At 37.0% G+C, this 22,073-nt stretch overlaps 1 protein-coding gene across 2 annotated transcripts in view; it reads left to right on the top strand.

Moving 5' to 3' along the window:
- Positions 1–299: 299 nt before the first annotated feature.
- LOC140343621 (uncharacterized) overlaps positions 300–22,073 on the top strand; it is a 29,243-nt gene continuing 7,469 nt past the window's right edge. Inside the window, exons 1-17 of one of the 2 annotated variants that reach the window (XM_072430387.1) lie at positions 300–509; positions 2,260–2,381; positions 3,362–3,441; positions 3,542–3,622; positions 6,618–6,722; positions 6,816–6,868; positions 7,921–8,060; positions 9,957–10,009; positions 12,270–12,359; positions 12,970–13,083; positions 14,029–14,081; positions 16,332–16,468; positions 17,652–17,725; positions 19,040–19,135; positions 19,235–19,333; positions 20,235–20,287; positions 21,038–21,159. In XM_072430387.1, coding sequence (XP_072286488.1) covers positions 399–509; positions 2,260–2,381; positions 3,362–3,441; positions 3,542–3,622; positions 6,618–6,722; positions 6,816–6,868; positions 7,921–8,060; positions 9,957–10,009; positions 12,270–12,359; positions 12,970–13,083; positions 14,029–14,081; positions 16,332–16,468; positions 17,652–17,725; positions 19,040–19,135; positions 19,235–19,333; positions 20,235–20,287; positions 21,038–21,159 — 1,583 coding nt within the window. In that variant the 5' untranslated portion in view covers positions 300–398. Of the gene's footprint in view, positions 510–2,259; positions 2,382–3,361; positions 3,442–3,538; positions 3,623–6,617; positions 6,723–6,815; positions 6,869–7,920; positions 8,061–9,956; positions 10,010–12,269; positions 12,360–12,969; positions 13,084–14,028; positions 14,082–16,331; positions 16,469–17,651; positions 17,726–19,039; positions 19,136–19,234; positions 19,334–20,234; positions 20,288–21,037; positions 21,160–22,073 lie in introns of both variants that reach the window. The other variant, XM_072430385.1, reaches the window with a different exon arrangement.

The raw sequence follows: 22,073 nt of genomic DNA, 5'->3' as shown, positions 1-22,073 counted from the left end.
ATTTCACCTATTTTGGTAAATGAGATTTAGCTCTGCAGACGTTAACCATCCAAGCATGTGCAAGGAAAAATCCTGTTTTTGTTCTCCCCAATTTGTTCTTGCCCAAATTCTGCACCGATGCGTCCTGTTTTTTTGCCATTGAATTTCTTCAGTAGTAGCTAGGAAATTCTGCCTTTATTTGTGTATTGTATAGTATTAAACATTAAACAGCCCAGCTAGCAAGGCATTTCCCAATATTTAATTTGGCCCACGTGTCCTTGGTTATCTTGTCCCCTGTGAACCTCTGACCAGTGACTGTTGGAAAAGAGTGGGATGGGACGGTGCTCATAAGAACTGTACAGTGTGTTCATACACCGACCCTGGGAATCTGGATACTTTTGTCTCTGTTACATTGTACTATGGGGACCCTCGTACTATACATTTCTCTTTCCTGCCTCATCCATGTGATTTTGGGGAGCCCCTTAAGCTGCAACACAAAGATAAGAGAGATACCTCCTGATTTCAAAAGGGTAAGTGATGCTTGGAAAAGACTGTTGGCTTTGTGAAGGTGTTGTATTACCAAGACATGAGAATAAGGAAATATGATTTCTTAAATTTAAGGAAGCCTATTCTGCAGAACATGGTAGCTGCTATTACTGAATGACTTTTGCAAAATCTAGTTGACTGGCTGTCAATTGGTTTTATCGACCCAGTACATACATGAGTCAACTCTCCCAATCTACACACTTAGGATCAGTAGCCCTGGAAGCTTTTTGATCAGCATGACAGCCAGGCAACTGGGACTTTTAGAATGGCAATGTTAGTTATGGAAGATTCCTTACTGTCCTTTAAAGTAGCGTTTGCCAAGCGGCGGTCTGCAGGAAAATTTTGGTGGTTCGTGGCTCTGGCCAGTGCACTCCCGAGTGGGGTCAGAAGAAGGACCCCAACAGCAGGGAGCACTGGCCAGAGCCACGGACCATGTCCCCTTACAGATCGCAGACTCAGGGAAGTGGTGAGGCTGTGACTCTGAACACAACCCATCCACTCTGGGTGGGGTTATGCCATCATGACATCACTACTGGGAAGGTTTCTCCCCCTTTGAGTGACACCTGGCTCCCCACGCATGCGCTGTCAGGAGCCCGTAAATTTAGTTGTCAAAAAGGTTGGTGACCATTGCTTTAAGGTTACCCACATACTGCCAAGGCCAGTGGGATATACAGTACATGCTTAAGCAATTATTCACTTGGACTGCAAATGGACGGTGTAGGCGGTGGGTGGGGACATGGGTCATCTGATATGCCATCTTGTTGTCATTTATTTTTATTATAATATTATAAGAATATCAATTATGTGCAAATGTAGTAGTCCTTAAGTGGGGCAAATATAATAATGCTACATTGTCTTGCCTTGCCGATCCTTACTTAACTCATATTTTGCAGGATAGGATTTGCCTGTTTTAAAAATGACAAATGTCCGTATTTGGTTTAGGTTACACAAGGGGCTCAGGAGTACCCTGTTCAGGAAAACTGGAGACTGGAGACTCTGAGCAGCGTTATCCAGCCCAATAATATGAAACACCTCCAATGTTTCTTGTTGCTTGTGATCAAGTGATTTTTATCAGGTCAAGGTCATCTGTTAAAAGCAGCAAAATCCTTTTAGCAATAAAATACCTATTTACCTTACATTATTATAATTTATTGATAATACTATTAATAATAACAGTATTTCCAATCTATCCCCTAAGGGTTGAGGAGTGGGTATGCCAGTACAATTGATTTGCAATGAATTCCCAAAATTTGGTAGATATTATTAGAGAAGATTCAGTGGAGGAACATACAGTTTTTGTTTTTTTTTCCTTTTTCCATTGGTACATGTTCCCAATTTTAGCACTTAACTTCCCATAACTTTTGTTTGACAATAGCTTGCTTACCAGCTCTACATATGGCCAGAATTGGTCAAGACCTCAAGACCTAGAGCAATTGTGAGATAGCAAAAAGTCACCGATATGCAACAAAATCTCAATTTTTTTGGTTTATGGTAAGGTCAGCTGGTCACATTGACCCTACAATAATAAACCACCCAAAACAAAGAGTTGGTTCTAAATTCGAACATTATTTTAGTGCAGTTCTTCACATGTGCAGAATGGCTCATACCTATCCATATCAGGAAAACATTTAGAAACACTTTAAAATAATTTAATACTCTGCACAGGATGCAATTTGCACAGTACCTAAAATTATAAAAAAAAAACTTAAATCTTTATTCATCATTTCCCAACAGCTAAATGGTCTGTGGAACCTGAAGGCAGTCATAGGTTTGCCTGAATTGCCTAAATCTACATATTCCTACTTACATGTAAAAGTATCCGAAAAAGAAGTTCATTTTTGGGCATTTCCACTTCCGTAAGTTCATATACTTTGTTATATACTATAACTAAATTTGCAGTTTAATGTTTACTACTTAATTTCTGATGGTTATTGGTATTAAAGGACACCTATTGATAAATGTTTGTGTCTGACCTGCATACCTATAATTCATAGATAATTTCTCCTTTCATTCTTGGCATTTAAGTTTATTGCAAAGTGTGTTTTATGTAATATATGTAATTACTTTATTTTAATAACTTTCATACTACTGCTGCTTATTATTTTTTTTAAAAAACTGTTGTAATGTTTTTAAACTGTTTTTTTTATCTTATTTTTATTGTTATGTATAAACATTTCTTTACCAAATGCACATATATGACAAAGGGTTCAAAAAGCACTATGATTAGCAAAAGAGAGGGCACTGAAAACAAGGCTTGCTTTGCAGATCTCTTTTTTTGGTTAAAACCTTGGACTAACTTCTCTGATAAAGATAAGTTTTCTAAAACCTAATAAAATACTATACAATGGAAATCTTTCACAAAGCTGAAAGCTTAAATGCCTGAATATGAGAAAGGGAGACTTGAGCACCATCACTTTATCCTTTAACTTGGCCTCAATGCTTGAAATTTTTCATCTATCCTTCCCTCCCAAGCTAAAATAAATTAAATGAAGAATAAAATGGGAGTATGCAGATTCAGGTTATTTCCAAAGGAACAGACATGCAATATGAGATGATCAGACACTGCAAAGCTGCAAAAAGAATTGGAGAGTCTGTAAACATGATATGGGAGTTGTTGGAGTTGGGGATTTTGCTAGCTGGGGACCTGGAAGACCCAAAAGTTGCCAAGGAGTTGCATGCATCCTCCAGACTGTAGGTTGGGCACCAGGATTATACAATTCTGTAAACCAAACTTTTTAAATGTAAGTGTCCAAACCTGGGATTGCTTAGTATATTTATTGAGATTTGTATTGATAAAGCCCAGAATACTTTCAAATTTTGCTTTAATAAATTGCAGAACGCTTGACGGTACATTTGTTGCAAAGAGAATTCACGATGACGAGGGAAGCCTGGATTACAGCTATGGAGCTGACAATGGTGAGACAAGACTATGCCGGCCCGAATAAAGTATTGCCATCTGCAGCTGATGTGGCAACAGCTATGTTGTGCTCATTTTATAAGCTCTTTGTTTCAGAAGTTGTATTAAGCCAGACTCAGCCTGACAGTTTAATCATCCAGATGAGAGTAAATAACAAGCTGAATGTCTCTTCTTTGTCGTGTAAGTATACTTATATTAATCACATGGAGATTGTCAACCTTTCATAAAGCAATGAGGGTCATTCCCAAGCATGGGATGTATTGACTTGGGGGGGCAGAGGAGCATTTGCCCCCTTGGTGGGTACTGATAAAATATGTGACACATGGTGGGTGGTATATAGCTACCTGGAAAGAAAAGCCTTCCAGCAACGACCCCCTTGGAGACTCCTGGATGTAACATGATTTACCACTGCGAGCTGCAAAGTAAGCTGATGCTGGATCTTTTTAACACTTTGCATTCTACACAATCACTGGCCCAGAAAAGTCTGTCCCTGCCATAAAAGGGCCACTAGGTTGTAATTGCCTGCTAGGCCAAATGTTCCCTGTTCTCTGTTTCCTAAACTTGTGTACCCCTAAAAATTACTAAACCATAAAAGTTACATGTAAATTCCTTTTGTTAATTTTTCTCCTCCAAACTTTTCTCCAGCACTAAAATGATAATACCAGAGAAATGTGAGGCCAATCACAAATGACAAATAAAAGTATCAAACATTAGGCCAGCTTTATCTGCCTGCAGTTTGCTCTCCTACTTGGTTCACTCTCCTACACTCCCATCATCTACAGTTGACATTCAAAAATACGGCAACCTGCGGACCTGAGGAGTGCTGGATTTTTGAAAGTTATACTTACCTCCACACACAGGCCAGCCTTCCTCTCCCAGCACCAGCGGACATCTGGCACAATTTCAGGGAGCAAGCAGCAGGGACATCTTAACGTGTATTTAGTGTAGCAAGCAAGACCTAACAGTGGTTTCTGCAGAACAGCGCCATCAAAACATAAATGGCCAAAAAGTGTACTACAGTCCCTGTATTGAAAATGCAATCTGAAATTCATGCTGGAAAACGGAACAAACCAGATTATTAATGGCCAGATTTTTGATTGTCAACTGTACATATTGGTAAAAACATGGAAAAGCTTTCTATTCTTATTACATAAGTTATTTTAGAACCTATTGAAATTGACTTTTTTTTTTTACTTATTTTAGACCTATTGATGCGACAATAGATCTTTGTGCTTCTGTAGGCAACAGAAGCAGATCATGGCTGTAGAAGGGGTGGGCAGGGTGTTGTAGATAACTTCCTTCTAAAGCACAACAGCACTATTCCTTAAAATTGAAAGAAGGCAAAATCATGATATATGATCGTTTGTATAGTCAGCCATTTAAAGGCTTCTTAAAGGCCTCCAAAGTTCTCCCTGTATCAGCGCTCAGCCTGGCTCAGAGATTGTCATGCATAGGACCTGAAAACACATTCTCTTTTGAATGTATTGCACTGAACTTAAAGCCAAGAGCACAGAACTCCAGAGCAGGGGATAGTTTCTTCAACTGGGCTCACCCTAATATAAGCAAAGCTTTAGCTGTCCTTGTCTGTGTTAGGTTTATGCACCCTGGTAGTATCTCCTATGCAGAAGTAAGCTCTGACGTTACAGATAATAACACACAATATTGCTGCCCACTGGGCTCCCTCCTGTACCTGGGAAAAGATCACATTTGTCTCCAGGTACAACCACGACCATGTCTAAAATATTAATAATAATTAATATTAATATGTAATAAAATATTGCAATTACAAATGCACATTTAATATATATATATATATATATATATATATATACTTCATACAGACTATTTATAGTCTACAGCAGTGTTTCTCAACCTGGGTTCTATTGAACCCCAGGATTCTTCCATAGTTTCCCAGGGGTTTCTCGAGCAATAAGCAATTTGTACCTTTCAGGTCACTTTAAGTGTCACAAATTATCTTTTTGGCTATCTGTAAGGGTGACATTCTTCCCACTGGCCAGCAATGTAAGAGGAATTCTTCCTACAGAGCAGCATACCAATATACTGAGTGCTTTAGATATAGTAATTATTGAACGGGTTCCCTGAAGACCTGAACGTTATTTCCAGGGTTCCCCCAATGTAAAAAGTTTGGGGAACACTGATCTACACTTTTTCCTTTACTTTTTATAACTTTAAGGTAGTGGTAGTATTCTTCTGCCATCTAGTGATATTATCCTACAATTGGTAGCATATCATAACTCTTGGAAGTATTTTAACATAAAAGGAAATCATTTTTAATTTCAAATTGGGAAAATATTAGTAGAATAGAGACACAGATTATATTAAAAATGATGGGGGGATACTCCTAATCTGGCATTAAATATCATTTAAATTTCCTAAAACCTTTTCAAACATAAGGTAATGGGTGAGGGGTTGGTTTTCTAAAGGAATTTAGACATGCAGGAATTATTAAAAATCCCTTATAACTTTGGTGATAGTTAACCTAGCAAAGAATAGCAGATGCAGGGAAATTTGCAAAAACAAGTTTTTCTTTGCACATTATTTGGACAATCAAAGTCAGCAAAGCTTTATCTCATTTACAAAGCAAAGTAAAAATAAGATCCATTGGTGGGATTAGTTCATTTTGCTATGTGAACAGGCTGTTTTCCTTTAGAAAATAAACCCCAATAGCTATGCAATCCCTAAACTTCTATTTCCTCCCTTTTGGACTTTAAAATATACAATGATAAGCATTTAGGTATATCTGTTCAATAAATGTAACAAGAAATACTTGTTGATCATGTAAAAAAATCAATGCTGCCATATGTCCTAGATTGTAAGCTCTTCGGGGCAGGGTCCTCTCCTCCTGTGTCACTGTCTGTATCTGTCTGTCATTGCAACCCCTATTTATTGTACAGCGCTGTGTAATATATAAATCCTGTTTAATAATAAAAAAGTCCTGTGCTCACCTTTGTGTTATCTTCCTAGTTATGATCACAGACTATAGACTAATGTGTCCATGTTCTAGGAATGGAAATGTGGAAGTGATTAAGTAGCTTTGCAAGGGAAAACTGGGCAAGGCTGACCCCACACAGTCCAAAAAACAGTTGTGAATTGTCAGCCTTTTTTATTATTTAATAACTTTATACCTTTAATATTTATTATGCCTCTCTTGTAGCCAAAGGAACTTCTATTTCTCCAACTGAGCTTGAAGAATTTAAACAATGGGGAGAGTGCAATGGAGTACAGGACTTCATAGAGCTCAACATCACTACTAACTATGGTATGAGCATTTCTCCCTCTGTAATGACATATTTACAGCCATGTATTATCCTGTTATTTGTCACGTGTAATCTAACATTTGTTTCCTGTTCAGCACAGACATGTTTTGGAATGTTCCATGTGTCTAAACAGTTGGAAGAGATTAAGGTTTGTCTATTTTTTTCTGGGCTAGTCGTGAAATGAATGAACTTGTATTGTACATTGAGAATGCTCCACCTCCTACCATTTGTGAATATATATATTTAGTTTGCAAAAATCACAACCCTTACATACTGTATATGTAATGCAAAGATGTTCCTATATACAGGTAATCATTATATAGGCTGGTGGTGGCTTTTAATATATTTGGCTAAACTCTGAAGGACAGCAGCTGCAGTGTCAGCCTATACCAAAACTCCATGTCTCATAATTCAAACCTCTACGCTTTGCCTTCAAATCTCTTCACAGCTCCTTTCCCACGTATCATACTGACCTTATCGAAAAATACATTCCTAGCTTCTCTCTTTGCTCCTCCAATGACTTCCTGACTCATAACCTCTTCACATGTGTGGCTCCAAGACTTTTCCAGGGTCCCCCTCACTTTCTGGAATGGTCTTCCTGGTCCTCTCCGGCTTGCTCCTGCCTTCTGAACAGCCCTTAAAAGCCATCTTTTCAAACTCACATACCCATCCTCTTCTAATTTTTAAACCCCTACTACTTTCCCACCATTCCCTGTCCACCCTTCTATTATGTGCTGCTTCCCCGTCCCTTATATTGTAAGCTCTCTTACGCTCTCCTCCTTTGTTATTGTATGTATCTGGCTGTCATTTGCAACGCCTAGTTATTGTACAGCGCTGTGCAATATGTTGGCGCTGTATAAATATAGTTTACTAATAATGGTAATAACAATAATATTAATAACTCTTTGCATTGTATATCATGGATGTGGGTGTTTGCCTTTGTAGTCTCAACTCTCTACAGCACAGAGGTGGCTACAAATAAAGAACGGAGCATGAATTGTAGCCACAGAAATTAGAAATGTGCACACCTCTGCAAAAGATATAAAGTATTTATGGGGACTTATTCAACACATAGTAAATTTATTATTGTGTTGACATTTTAGGTTATCTAAATACAGTAAAATATATATTTTATATGTTTAAAGTCTACAGCTTTAATATTTTTTAAACTTTTTCTTTATTTTGTTCTTTCTGCTGTAGGATGATTTTACTTCCTGGCATCTTATCGCTAAATCTTCCAGCACTGCTGATCACCATTATGATCTCAGAATCCTCTATAAGGCAAGGCTGGAAATCACAAAAAAAGGAGAAGAATATACATTGCAGGAGATCATTACAGCGTGAGTTTTTATTTATTTCTAAATGATAGAGCCTGTCTACTACAATGACGTGATTAGCCACAGAGTTGTAATAATACAGCAATGCATAGAAAAGTGTTGGCACCATCAGATAAATAGGAAATAATATTTCTGGGAGCAGTGTGAACATAATGTAAAAAATACCTCCAAAGTCATCATTTTTGTAAAGTGACATTTCATATTTATGGCGATTCTAGAAAGTCAGGCTTACAGTAATGATGGAGGGAAAGAGGTTTCACAGAAGAAATATTGGGTACCAGGGATGAGCGAGCAAATTAATTAAATTTTGTCTCGCAGCGAATTGGGCCGTTCTCGCTTACCAAACATGTAGGCGAGAACGGCCTTTGTAAATTCACCCGGAGAGACTGAATTTTTGTGACCTGCAAGACCAATCAGGGGAGTTTCTCTATCAAGGAACACGTACTACAGGGCAGCAACAGCAATCAGGCGAGTGGAGCAGCTCCGCTCCCCTGATTGCTGTTGCAGTCCTGTACTATGTGTTCCTGTATAGAGTTTCTCTATCCAGGAACACAGTGTGAGTCCCACGGCTGGCTGCTTATGAATGAATGCAGCGTGGGAAAAATCCTCTGATTTTTCCCACAGCCGCGCTCATTTATAATCGCAAGCCGCATGACTGAATCTGAGAGGAGGGGCCTTCCTAAGCCAATCAGAGCGCACTAGAGGTTTTGAATGGAGGGACTTCTCCCAATTTAACTTCTAGTGCTTTAAAAAATAAAAATTGCTAGAACTGTTGTGTACTGTTTTCAAATTACCAAGCAACTGTTTTCTTCTCGCTGAGCACAGGGGAACCTGCTGACATTGTAGTATAAGTATCTCTTACTCTGTAACAGACTTTCCAGCACAGTAATGTGCTCAGTGAGAAGAAAACAGTTCCTTGGTAATTTGAAAACAGTACACAACAGTTCTACCAATTTAATTTTTTTTTAAGGCACAATTTTTTTTTTAGGGCAAAGTCCCTCTATTCAAAACCTATAGTGCTCTCTGATTGGCTGAATAAGCATTCCTCAGCCAATCAGAGAGCACTAGAGGTTTTGAGTAGGGAGACTTCTCCCCATTTAACCTGTAGTGCCGGGCATCTTCTCAATTTTTGCAGCCGTGGCTGCAATCATTGAGAAGAGTGTACGATCTCCGGGGCACTAGAGTTTCATAAACCTAAATGCAGCTCTGGGAATCCTCCTGTTTTCATTTCCTCGATCTTCCGATGATTTCAGAAAATCAAATTTCGCGGAACCATTGGAAGTTCGAGGAAATTTTCGCTCATATTGGGTACATGAGCTTGGACATTTATGACCCACATCTACAAGCTGTTGTGAAATAAAAATGAAATTAGGGCATAGATGTCTACACTTGGGCCTGATTTCTAAAAGCTCTTTCATCAGTGAACCTGGAATGCATTTCCTAAAAGTAGTTTGCTATTTGTTGCACGTTTTCAATCTTGGACCAGATCCATTCCAGGTTTGCTGGATCACCCAGCTTCACTGTTCAAAGTGTATCTTCTCCACCCTTGGAGAGCTTTCAGCAACCAGGCCCTATCGTCATTGACTGGATCAAAACAGTGGGGTCAATCCACCCAAAAATTGATATCACACTTTTTAGGAAATGTTGAAACCTCTTCTTTTTTCTAATGATTCAGATTTAGGAGAAAGGGAGTTAAATTATTTCAAGACCTACTCACCCAATTTACCGTTCTGGATTTTGATTTTAGCTACTAATATGTAAAATATACTACTAAGAGGGACACTCCAAGGTAAACAGGAACAGATTTAGGCAGTAAAACCTATAATTGTGATTGACCATTAAAAAACCATCCATGTGCCTTACATTTTCTAAACTTTCTATTGCAATTTTCTTGCTCAGGCCAACAGACACCACCCTTCTAGAGCTGACATTTACTACGAATGTCTACTCAGGTACAGAAAAGCAACATTGTTTTGTTTAATCTTTCGGTTTTCAACCTTTTTAAAGGCATTTAAAATAACAGAGTATTATAGAAAAAGTACAAAGAGGAAACCAACATTTTAAGCACCTTGGTTTTGGGAATAAGTTACATAACAGATCGCAGGTATGTGTACCACGGCAGTACAATTCTAATCACTAGGGGCCAGGACCTGCACACATGTTTAGTGTTTCTCCAATAGACAATAAGGGGTGAGTTAAAAAGGACTCCTGGTCAATACGTTGACATTGAGGACTAGAGGTTGCCAGTTCTGACCTATAAAGTAAACTTTGCAAACAATATTTAAAAGAGGGTTTACCGCTGATGGCCAGCAGTGTGGTGGCTCAGTGGCTGGGGCCTTGGATTTCCAGCACTAGGATCCCAGGTTTAAATTCCAGCTAACATGCTATCTGCATTAGGTTTGTGTGTCTTTCCTCCAACCACACTTCAACAAGCATATAGGGGTTCATTAGCTCCCTACAAAATTGGTTTTAGGCTGGAGTAGGTTCATGTGATAGTGAGCTCCTATGGAGAACAGTTAGTGTATTGGGTATGGACTTGGGACTTACATTAGTTATATATATACCTATTATATATATATATATATATATATATATATATATATATTACTGGATCACCCAGCTTCACTGATGAAAATGTATCTTCCCCAGCTTTGGAGAGCTTTAATAAAACAGGCCAAATGACAGAAGAGGAGCTGAGGACCCTGACCAAAAGAGCTTACAATCTAAGAAGTTTTTTTCTCAAAGACAGCAGCAAACTTAGTTAGGTGTGATTTAAAAAAAGAGCTAGATTAGGATTTTAAAAGTCCTGGCCTTAATGGTGGTTTTTGGGGTTGGATAGCCCTATTGATGACAAAAATAATATTGGACAAAATATAGAAAAGTTGAAAAGTAATTTATGAGAAAAATGTATTGTTAATATTATTGTAGGAATAGTGCCACAGTCTACATTAAAACTATCCACCACTGTCCTTCCCCCCATATAAGGTTGTTTTGTACATTCATCTGCCAGTATTTGGGACATCAAAATTAGAGGAACATCTCTGGACTCAGAATGTAGTTTTGGTGATTAGTGTTGCCTTATCTTCTTGTCCACTTCTGGATATTTGTGGTTTGTGGTGGCAAAAGACCTGTACAAAGGGTTGCAGGGGGTATTGCTTAAAACCTTCTCTCCTGCTGGACCAGGAACCTGTCTATTAATGGACGGTAATGTTAGAGGTATGCACAGATAGTATACCCTAATGGTGGTCATACATATATGAAAAATATATGAAACACTAAACAATTAGGTCTATGGATAGTGTAAGAGACTGCATATTGTGTCTCTGAAATGTATCACTGCTGTAAAAGTCAATTATAGCAAGTTAAAAAGTATTAGATAAAGTATGGAACCTGATTTTCTGTTTCTTATTGGGGGGCTTTTACTTGACATCCAGCCCATTGACCTAACAAGAAGCAAGAAGAAAATATCTTCAGAATAGGGACAAAGGAAAAACAGATGAGATGAAACTCTTACTGAAATACGGAAATACAAAACCTAACAAAGTTCAAGCCTTTTCTACCCATCAGAAGGCGAGGAAGCCAATCCAGCAGTGATAAGGATAGAAAATACCACTAGAGTGGTTGTTCGAGCCAATAGTATATAAGAGATAAAAGAGGTATAAGAGCTATAGGAGCATATAGCCATAAAGAGACGCTATCTTTCCACTTTTTCTCATTTCTACCCATCAGCTTACCATTATATTAGTCTCAAATAAAGTATTTAAACATTTTATTTGTGAGTGCAATAACAATAGTATATGTTCATGGAGAAAACAATATTGTATTATATATCTAAATGCTAAAATCTTCGCTAGGTTCTCTGCACAGTGCTGTGTTTGTTAACTTTCATAATTTACAGAAAATTATTGAATTACATTTCCTGCATAGCTTAGTAAAGCATCTACCGAAAATGCTAGAACTAAACAGAAGACTTTTCTTATTCACGTCAATCAACTGTTAGCCAAAATAATTTTGTGATTTGGTAATGCTGCAATGTGTTCTAATAATGATTAGGATTTATGGGATTAAAACAGGTCCACTGAATGCTCTTCCTCCCAGTTACCCGGAATCCCAAAGCAATTCAATAAATGTGGCACAATAATACTAAACCATGAAACATTTATATATATGTTAAACTGTGCAACCCTGTGTTAACTAAATGGTGTTTCATAGATAGAAATAAGGTCATGAGCTTCAAGACTGGGGAAGATTTACTGTTGCTGGGAGTGCAAACAGAAGATGGCAAAACCTTGTATTTGGCATGTGAGTATATCTTTGGACTTTAAATGGATCAAGTATTCCATGTACTATATTATCAAAAAATTCCTTATTGGGGGCAGTTAATTGTTAAAGCTTCAGACAAATGAGAGTAACTACATATCAAGAATAGTTTTACATTTTTAGGCATATTTGATCTAATAATGACTACAAATAAAAGTGACTACAAATGACACATAGCAATTGACAAAAGTATTTATTTTCATAATCTAAATCAATAAAAATGCAGATTTGTCATGTGGACAAAGTAAGTAAATTAAAATCAGGTATTCAAAAGTAGATGCCAATATTAAGAACTATCGCACAAGCTTCAGATATCGATGGTCCATTTTTATCTTTGGCATGGTGTCATTGTGGTATTGTGCTCTTTAAGGTCCCTAGAAAATAGATTATGGATGTCCCTGAGTCTGACATGGGATTTTTCAAGAATAATACATTTTTTGAAATCAGTCAGCTGCAAGGAAAACAATTGTCCAGAAGTAACTGGTCCAGCAAGAACTGACCATGTAATGCAATAAGAATCCCAAAATCTCACTGGAAATATAGATATTTATCTTTTTATATCTTTTTATCCTATCTTTTTTTTCTCTTGCAGCAAGAAACCCTACAACAAAACAATCTGTGATTAATAAATTCAAGACACAGGCTTTGTGCTTTAATGCAAAATTTAACTACTTTATGCCAGGGAGCATTGAGAATGATGATGACGGTAAGTGAGAACAACATTCTTTGCAGTAAAGTTGCCCAATAATTGGCTCTCTGCCTGTAAATCACAAGAGACATTTGTGCCAGGCAGAATCAATGCTCATACACATAGCCATGGCATGTCAATGATGATGATCCCATGGCCTCAGGTGACACATCAGCATTTAGGATGTTGCAGCATGTAAGCCTGCACATTACAAACAGATCACCAGCTGCCTAATAAAAAATAGACAAAGCATTTGTGCAGACTTGGCCCTTGAGACCTTTGGGGCCCTTTATACAAGACTTTCTGCCTGAATTAGCTATTAGCGGGGGTCATTTGGGAAGTAGAGCCTCAGAGGAAGGTTTGCAAGACATAGCATAGTCATTTAAAAATTGTTGATGCTGTCCAAAAAGAAGCAATAAAATGTATATAAACCAAGTAACAAACATTACATATATTGTAGGATTCAACAAGTATTTCTAGAATGATTCATCCTGTGTATTGTGTAACATTCACTAGCCAAAACCTATTAGTTTGAATATTGCAAGGATAAATCTTGAAAATAAAATGTTTTGGGTAAATCTTGTTAAATAGCAGGAATGCCCTTTCATTCAAGTATCAATATGCTTTCCATGGTGCTGAAACTGTCTTATGTACACATGCCAGTGATGGGGGAAAGTTTGTTTTGTGATGGAGAGCTAGGGAGAGCCCATCGATCAGCTTTAAACCAGAGAACACTGTAAAAGCTGAAAAATGAACCAGCGTTGCCTGATTAAACTTACACCATGGTATCTCTTTAAAGTCACTTTTGACAGGGGAATCTTGTTTGAAAATGTGTTAAAACCACTGTGATGAATGGAGGGAATGTAGAAAATAGAATTATGATTGAAAATGGATACATGTTGAATTATTGACATATACACCTGAAAATGTGTACCCACTTTTAAATGTTCTATATTTCAACAGCTGAGAGTTGTGCTCATAAATTGGAGCAGATGGTCCCCATGAACTTCAGAGAAGTAAGTGTACTATTGTCACAAATAATCCAAGAGTACGAACACCACAGCAGATACTAGATTCACAATTGAAGCTACTGAATAAAAGCCAAAAAGCACATATAAGTGTTAAATACTCAGTCCACACAACACTGAAATTCAGTTTTTTGATAAATGCTGAAAAGTTAAAGTAGATGACTGCTTTTGGCCTTCAAGAACTTTATTGCTGTGATATCTGTGCTCTGTGCCTGGGTTTACACACTTGCTATAAAAAAACATGTTGTAAGCAAAGGATATGGCCTCCTATCCCTTTAGTCAAGCAACCCATGAGTAATAATGGGCAAAAAATGATTGGTTTCATCCCAAATTTTTTTCCCCACTACTTTTCCTTAACTTCGGCTTTTTTAAAGTATCAAATGGGATCATTTAAAGTTGAACAGGAGCCATCGTGTTGCTGAGGGCTGTACTGCAATTCTAGCCTCTTCATTTAGATGTACAATGATGTTGGGGCCCTTTTATTGCATGCAATTGTGGAGGGGCGGGGTGCGGTTCCCAAAAATGCCATGTCACTTTTGGCCTTACATAGTTACATACTAGGTTAGGTTGAAAAAAGACAAAAGTCAATCAAGTTCAACCACTATGGAAATAAACATATCCAAGATATAAAACCCTATAAGACATAGTTGGTCCAGAGAAAGGCAAAAAATATCCTGGTACAATTTGCTCCAACAGGGGAAAAAATTCCTTCCTGATTCCATGAGGCAATCGGATGTTCCCTGGATCAGCAATAACAGTTTTATTTTCACTTTAATGGCTTAATCCACAGTTATATAATGTGCTTCTAGAAATCATACAGCTTTTTCTTAAAGCAATCTATAGTAGTTGCTGAAACTACTTCCTGAGGGAGCCGATTCCACATTTTCACAGACCTTACAGTGAAGAATCCCTTCCTTATCCAGAGCTTAAACTTCTTTTCCTCCAGACGCAAAGAGTGCCCTCTTGTTCTTTGTAATGATCTCAAAGTGAATAATGGGGAAGAGTGTTCTATATATGGACCATTTATATATTTATACAGGGTGATCATATCCCCCCTTATACGTCTCTTCTCAAGGGAGAATAGATTCAGTTCATTTTTTTACATGCAGGTTATGGAAGGCGGGGTGCAGTTCCCAAAATGCCATGTCACTTTTGGCCTTGTGATTGTTGTTTAAGATATACACCATGGCTGCAAAGAAATCTGGTTACGCACGTTGTGGTTTGCCGTCCTGGGGGGCACAGCAGCAGTTTGCTATTTACCTAGGGGCTGCCAATATCATGGTTTTATACGGTGTGTGTAAAATATATTATTCATTGTGGTATCTTTTTTATAACTTATCATTCACATTACAGTGGGTGGATTCCTTTCTTCATGCTCATAACCCTGAGATGCAACTGGTGACTGTTAGGTCTGTCCATCCCTTGGCTATCATGTAAAACCCCATTGGTAGTTTCTTCTATATGTTCTAAAACATAGGGCCATCACTGTTTAACTTGGGTGACCAGGAAAACCTTAAATGTATTTCTACAAACTAATTTGCTAATCAATGACAATGTTTTCAATCCTAGATTAGATCTATTACAGGTTTGTTGGATCACCCAGCTTTACTGGTGAAAGTGCATTCTCTCCAGCCTTGGAGAGCTTTAATAAATTAGGACCAAAGACTCCCACTGCAGGATAGGAACTAAGGTTAAATGCTAGAGCAGTTAAAAAAGGGGAAATAATATCACAATATCCAACTTGATTCCTATACAGGGTACCTTGTGTTTAAATGTGCATGGAGATAGGTACAATTGATGGAAAGTACCTTTTATCCTGGAGTTCAGTTTAGTGAAGGAAAAAGGTTAAATAGAATTTTGGGGATATAAGCCAATACAGGTCAAAATGAACTGTGGAGGAAAGATGGAACATTTGAGAGGTATGTCCACTCTGCATACTGAATTATATATTATACATTATAGGGGGTATAAAAAAGTTGATCGGTATGGTAGGATAACATTACTGTAGAAGTATCAAGTAATATATAAATGTCTCTTCCAACATTCAAAACAATTATCAATAGAAGTGCCAAAAACATTACCATGTAGAATTCATCAACGGTGGGCTTTTTTTTTTTTAAACATTTAAAATAAAATCATAAACAATATATTTGTGACCATTTTTATGGCTTGTAGAAACTTGTACTAATTTTAGTTAGGATTAATCATGTTGATAATGAATCATTTCACTGTTTTCAGTCTGTAGGTAAATGGGTATTGACGGTTTCGGCACACGAGAAGGCGGAAACGGCTCTGGCAGATGTGTCAGCTCTATATGGCGTCACAGAGATTACAATTACAGATAATAAAGTGCATGTGTCTCACACCTCTATCCAGTGAGTATAACAAAGACTTTATCATTGAATCTACTGGTAATGAACCTACACTAAACAGAACCTGTCACAGGGCCAAACACCTTCCTGTTTAGTCTCTATAAAACACAGACCTACAAAGTCTATCAAGTCAATTTAAAAAAAAGTAGGCAGAATTTTTTTGGTCACCATTCTTTAAATATACCTTGTTTTTATATCATGTGTAGTGTTGTTGTAATGGCTTAGAAATGTTGAATAATGAATCTGTCCAGCAAGAATCGAATAGTTCACAGTATGTTATGCTATATTACACAGAATATACACATATCTAGAGGCCACCCTATATATAATACATTTACTGTATTTTCTCAAATATAAACCCAAGTACCTAATTTTACCTAAGAATACAGATAAATTGTTTCTAGCATAAACATGAATGACTCAAGTATAAATCTCAGGATCAAAATGTGTCTGCTGCTAACATTCAAAACATTCACATGAATAAATAAATCCATAAATCCATGGGCTCAGACTATATATTGTGTGTGCCCCTTTTTATCGATAAAAAGTCATTTGTATTTTTAGTTGGTTATTAATAATCACTTTGGTCACTAGCATACCTATACTCAGAACTTTCACTTTGTATAAAAGTTTAGAGAACCCCTTTATGTATAGTAAAAGTTCAGTTTTCTTTTTTTTTAAGTGCAACATCCTTTTTTGTAAAAAAAAAAGGGGGTGCAGCACGGCTCCCTAATTCTCAGCCACCTAGGCGATCAGGAATGAATGGGAGCACAAAGCCTCCTGAGATACGTAAGTTCGACATCCGGGGAGGCTCCTGTGTGCTCCTTCTATGCATGCCCAAATCTTGGGCATGTGCAGAAAGAGCCTTTTTGCTGAAAAAATGTTTTTCATCCTATGTCACCTGAACTCGCACCTGGGTGGGGTGACGTAAGATGAGGAACCCGGAAGAGAAGACAAGATGGCAGCACTTGGAGCGTTGGCTAAGGGACAGATGCTGGGAAGAAGCGGGACCAAATGCTTCCGGAGTGATCGGACAAACAAAAGTTTGTTTTTGTTTTTTTTTTGGTTTTTTTGTTTTTTTGATTATAATTCCTCTTTAAATGATCTCTTGAATATGATTGTAGCCACCAGCAGTTGTCAGTGGGTCTTTATTATTTCTGACTGAGATTCTGTGTTTTCCTTTCAGCCAGGGAATCCTTTACCTGCTGGAGAAAAGTGATATAGAAGTAGATGAGAGTACTGGACATGTTTTATACAAAGGTAACATTTTTCAGGTTTTTAATTTTTTTTTCATTGCTATGTGATCCCTTTGGAAGAATAGGGGTGGGGTGGTACATCTACCTAGCTTTTGGCTCTAGTAATTAATGAGTTTAAAATGTTATGGTAGTCACCAGAACAGAGTAAAGGAAATAGCTAAAGCCACGCTATTAGAAAGATAGAGCAGAGTGACAAAGAAATGAGCATATCATTTTGCGACTTCTTCATCCAATATCCAATCATAGGCAGGGGGAGGGACAAGACCCCTAACTGTTAGTTGCAGCATACAAATCTGGTCCCTTGCCCTTCTAAAAAGGACTATGCAAATCTCAGGGAGAGATGAATGCAATTTCTTTTCATAGACCAAAGTCTGCTTGATAAAAGTGACACAAAACAAAACATCATTAAAACAATATCATAAGTTGTTACATCTAGTTCAAAACCTATGATTTCAACAGGAAAAATAGAAGATTACTAAAAGTCAAAGAATGGGGGTTTTGTAATCCTCTTTTGTTCCTGATTCTATACTTTTGCAATTAGGGATGTGGCCTTTTTAAGTCACCACCAACCATATTTCTATAGAAATAGTTTAAAAACTTTGATAAGTACTTAATACTCTGCAGTAACAAGCAGGTGAGTATTTATATGAAATATAGAGGATATATGTTCTATATTATATAAACAGAGCATAAAAATACAAATAATGAAACATGCAAATAAAAAAACTCAGGTACCAAAACCAATATCAGCTTTAATTACATAAAAATGATATAGTAAATGACATTACAGAAGAACAAGTATTGAGATAATAAAAAGGATTTTTTACTTAATGCTTGCAGGACTAAAAAGGAGTCACAGATATTGTTAGGTATGCCTATTTTTTGTTAGGTTTTGCGATGTAAACTGAATGTAAAGTTGCATTCAATATGAACTGCATTTAAAGCTGCAATAATCCTAATTTTGGCTTTTGCAATACAATTTCACACATGGTCATGCAGTTAGGTTATTTGGCTTCCCCCCTAAAATTGACCTTTGACTATTATAATGACATATGACTATCCTAGGGATATTAGATTGTGAGCACCTTAGAGGGACAGTTAGTTACACGACTATGGAATTTGTACAGCACTGCATAATATGATGGTGCTATATAAATACTGTGTACTAATAATAATAATAATATTAATGGTCAAAGGTCTATATAACTATGAGCACACTGGCTGAAGCATTGGAATTTAGGTTATATTTTGTTCTTGTTATCCCTGTGGTTGCTTAAGCCATGACACTAACCTATACAATGCTCTACCCCTTTTTCAGATACCCTTCAAGGCACCAGGTCCTCCGTCTTTAGGGTGAGCCCCAACTGTATTATGTTCTCACCTGAACTCCTACCGGGCAAGCTGTACCTAAACTGTATGTATCTGTCCTTTCTCTATGGTGTCTTTGCATAAAATAAAAAAATGTATTTACATGCTTTTCTCCATAAATGTTCTTTTTGTATTCATATCGCAGGTCGGGCAAACCAGATCCCTTCAGAAAATGAGATTACAAAATTTGTACAGTACGCAAATTGTCGCAGATTTAACAGCATAGTATTAAGAAGACATTCATGTATGTGTACTTCATTTTATTAGCGAGCTACTCGTGGTGACTTTGTGTAATTTATAATTGGTGGGTGTCAATACAGAAACTTGTGTACTTTGTAGGTTGGAAAGAAAAGAAGACATTCGATTTTTGCTATAGCGACACTATTTATTTAAAATCTATTGCCAATGCACAGATAATACACTAAAGTTGTTTCAAGGTCTGTCTGTGATTTATATTATAATTTACCTTTAGTCAAGAACAAAAGCAAACCTTTTTAGATGACTTACATACATACATTGGAATGATTTTGGCAAACCTGATTGTTGTCTTACCTTCTCTGGAGCTCTGATATATGACATAAAAGGTCCATACGAATGCATTGGCATTTACATTTAGAGAGAATTTTGCCCTTTGCTATTCACAATGTGGTTTGCCTCTTTGCCTCACCACTATTTACTGGCAGGATAGGTGTGACACCAAGTTCTGCTAGCCCCGCTGATTGGTGCTTCTAGGTGGCACACAGTGGTAAATGCTTTCACTTCTTAATCACTTTTCTAGCCTTTACCACATCTCATTGATAAAATATATGTAGAAAAAAGATTCATTCTTGTTCGGAGAGCGAAAGTGGTCATGGAGATTCCCAGGGATTCTTGCTCCCTCTAATGTGGTTCCCGCTCTTCATCCGTCAAAACCAATTATTACAGGGGGGATACAAGATATCTGGAGCTTCCAGGAGTGTTATACTTGGAATATTTATCCAAGTATAACACTTCCTTTTAACACATTTATTCTAGTGACAAAATTGTGTTAAGTATTCTTTAAACCACTAATAAATCATTAAAAGGAAATAAATTAAATTCTAAAACAAATATTTTTGGTGAAGTTGGAAAGTTTTCTTCTGTTTAATTGTTTTTTATTGTTATAGCTTCTTCTTGCTCAGATTGGCCCAATGAAGTTGCAGTTCTGGATGTGGACAAGGTGGGTGTTAGACTTCAATTTGCATTAAATGCTGTACAATAAAAGCTGTCTATAAAGCTACATAAGGAGGATTGATAATTGTTATTTGAAGCAATTGTTATTAATTGGTAAAGGTGATAAGGTTATAAACAACTGCTGTACAGACTGGCTGCTTTTCTTTTGCCATTCAATTTTTTCTGATCTATGGAGGTTGGAGAAGGAACAGGAGGGACCCTGCTGTAGAGATATAGTATAGTAATATAGAATACATATATATATACATATAGAATACATATATAGATATAGTAATATAGTATAAATATATGGATATAGTAATATACTATAAATATATAGATATAGTAATATAGTTTATATACATAGATATAGTAATATAGTGTAAATATATAGATATAGTAATATTGTACATATATAGAGATATAGTATAAATATATAGATATAGTAATATAGTACATATATAGAGATACAGTATAAATATATAGATATAGTAATATAGTATAGATATATATAATAGTGAAATAATAAGTGGTTCTTAGTGTTCTGTCATTTTTTGATCTGATACATTGGATCTCTAAATGATGTCATGAGACCCTATGTAGGATGTTCGATTTTTACCCCTGGTTATCACAAATAATCTAAAGAGATTTGAAGTATTGCTATTGGATGCCATTTGCTCACCATATGTTCCCTTGCATGATCTTATTTGATTACCTAGTCTGAGCTTCTGTGTTCATGGTTTCTCTGGCATGTTAGATTGCAGGCAAGTGGAAGCTAACTGCCCTTGCGTCTAATGTACCCAAGGAGGATGTGCACTTACCGTCCGAAATAGAGTTTATCATCAATGATGGTGAGGTGGCCATAACAGATGGTAACTGGTAAGAGAAACTCTATATCCCTAAACCCTAAATATTTTTTGCTTTAGTTGCTGTGTATTTTCTGTGAATATTACTACTAACATACCTATTGTACTTTCGATTATGGGCCTGATTTATTAAAGTTGAAGAATGGCTGTCAAAGATGAACCTGGGTGATCCAGCAAACCTAGAATGGATATCTTAAACATCATTTGCAATTCTTTGGCAAATACATTTCAATCCTGGACTAAATCTATTCAAAGTTTGCTTAACCATCCAAGTTCTCCCCTGATAGTCTATCTTTTTCTGTTATGGAGAGCTTTAAATAATCAGGCACAATGTGAGTCGGGGAGCCTGATTAATCAAGCCAAATCGGGAGCTCGCATACGCACGTGTAAACGGGATCCGAAATCGGACGTCAAAAACCTGTTTATCAACCAAATTTTGGCCGGCAAGAATACGCTGGTGTATTCTCACAGGAGTTATCAACTAAAATGATCGCTCGCTCCGAAATGCACATCTCCGGCAGCTCGACACTGGCGAGCTTGCATTAAAACTCCCCCTTCCCCTAAAAAATCATTCTGTCTAATGGCACACATCTTTCACTTAGACCTCAATAAAATTGTTTGTGGTGTTCAAATGTTTCAAACATATATATTAGCTAAGAAATAGGCTTATTTTTAAATGACCCAATATTTTCAGGTTCGGAAAGAGTTCACTAATTTCACTGATAGGCGCCTAAATGCTTACGATGCCAGACCCGGGGATCCACCTGGTGATAAATATTAGCAAATTCTGGCAGGCGAGACCTCGCTTTTTCCAGCAGACTAGATCATGCACCCAAGTTTTTCCTTACTTCCATATATATATATGTGTGTGTGTGTGTGTGTATAAATATATATATACCCGGTATATGTGTGTGTGTGTGTGTGTGT

Source organism: Pyxicephalus adspersus, chromosome Z, assembly GCF_032062135.1.
Source record: "Pyxicephalus adspersus chromosome Z, UCB_Pads_2.0, whole genome shotgun sequence".
Lineage (NCBI taxonomy): Eukaryota > Metazoa > Chordata > Amphibia > Anura > Pyxicephalidae > Pyxicephalus > Pyxicephalus adspersus.
The sequence above is the reverse complement of the archived record's forward strand: the minus strand, read 5'-3'. Positions and strand labels throughout refer to the sequence as shown.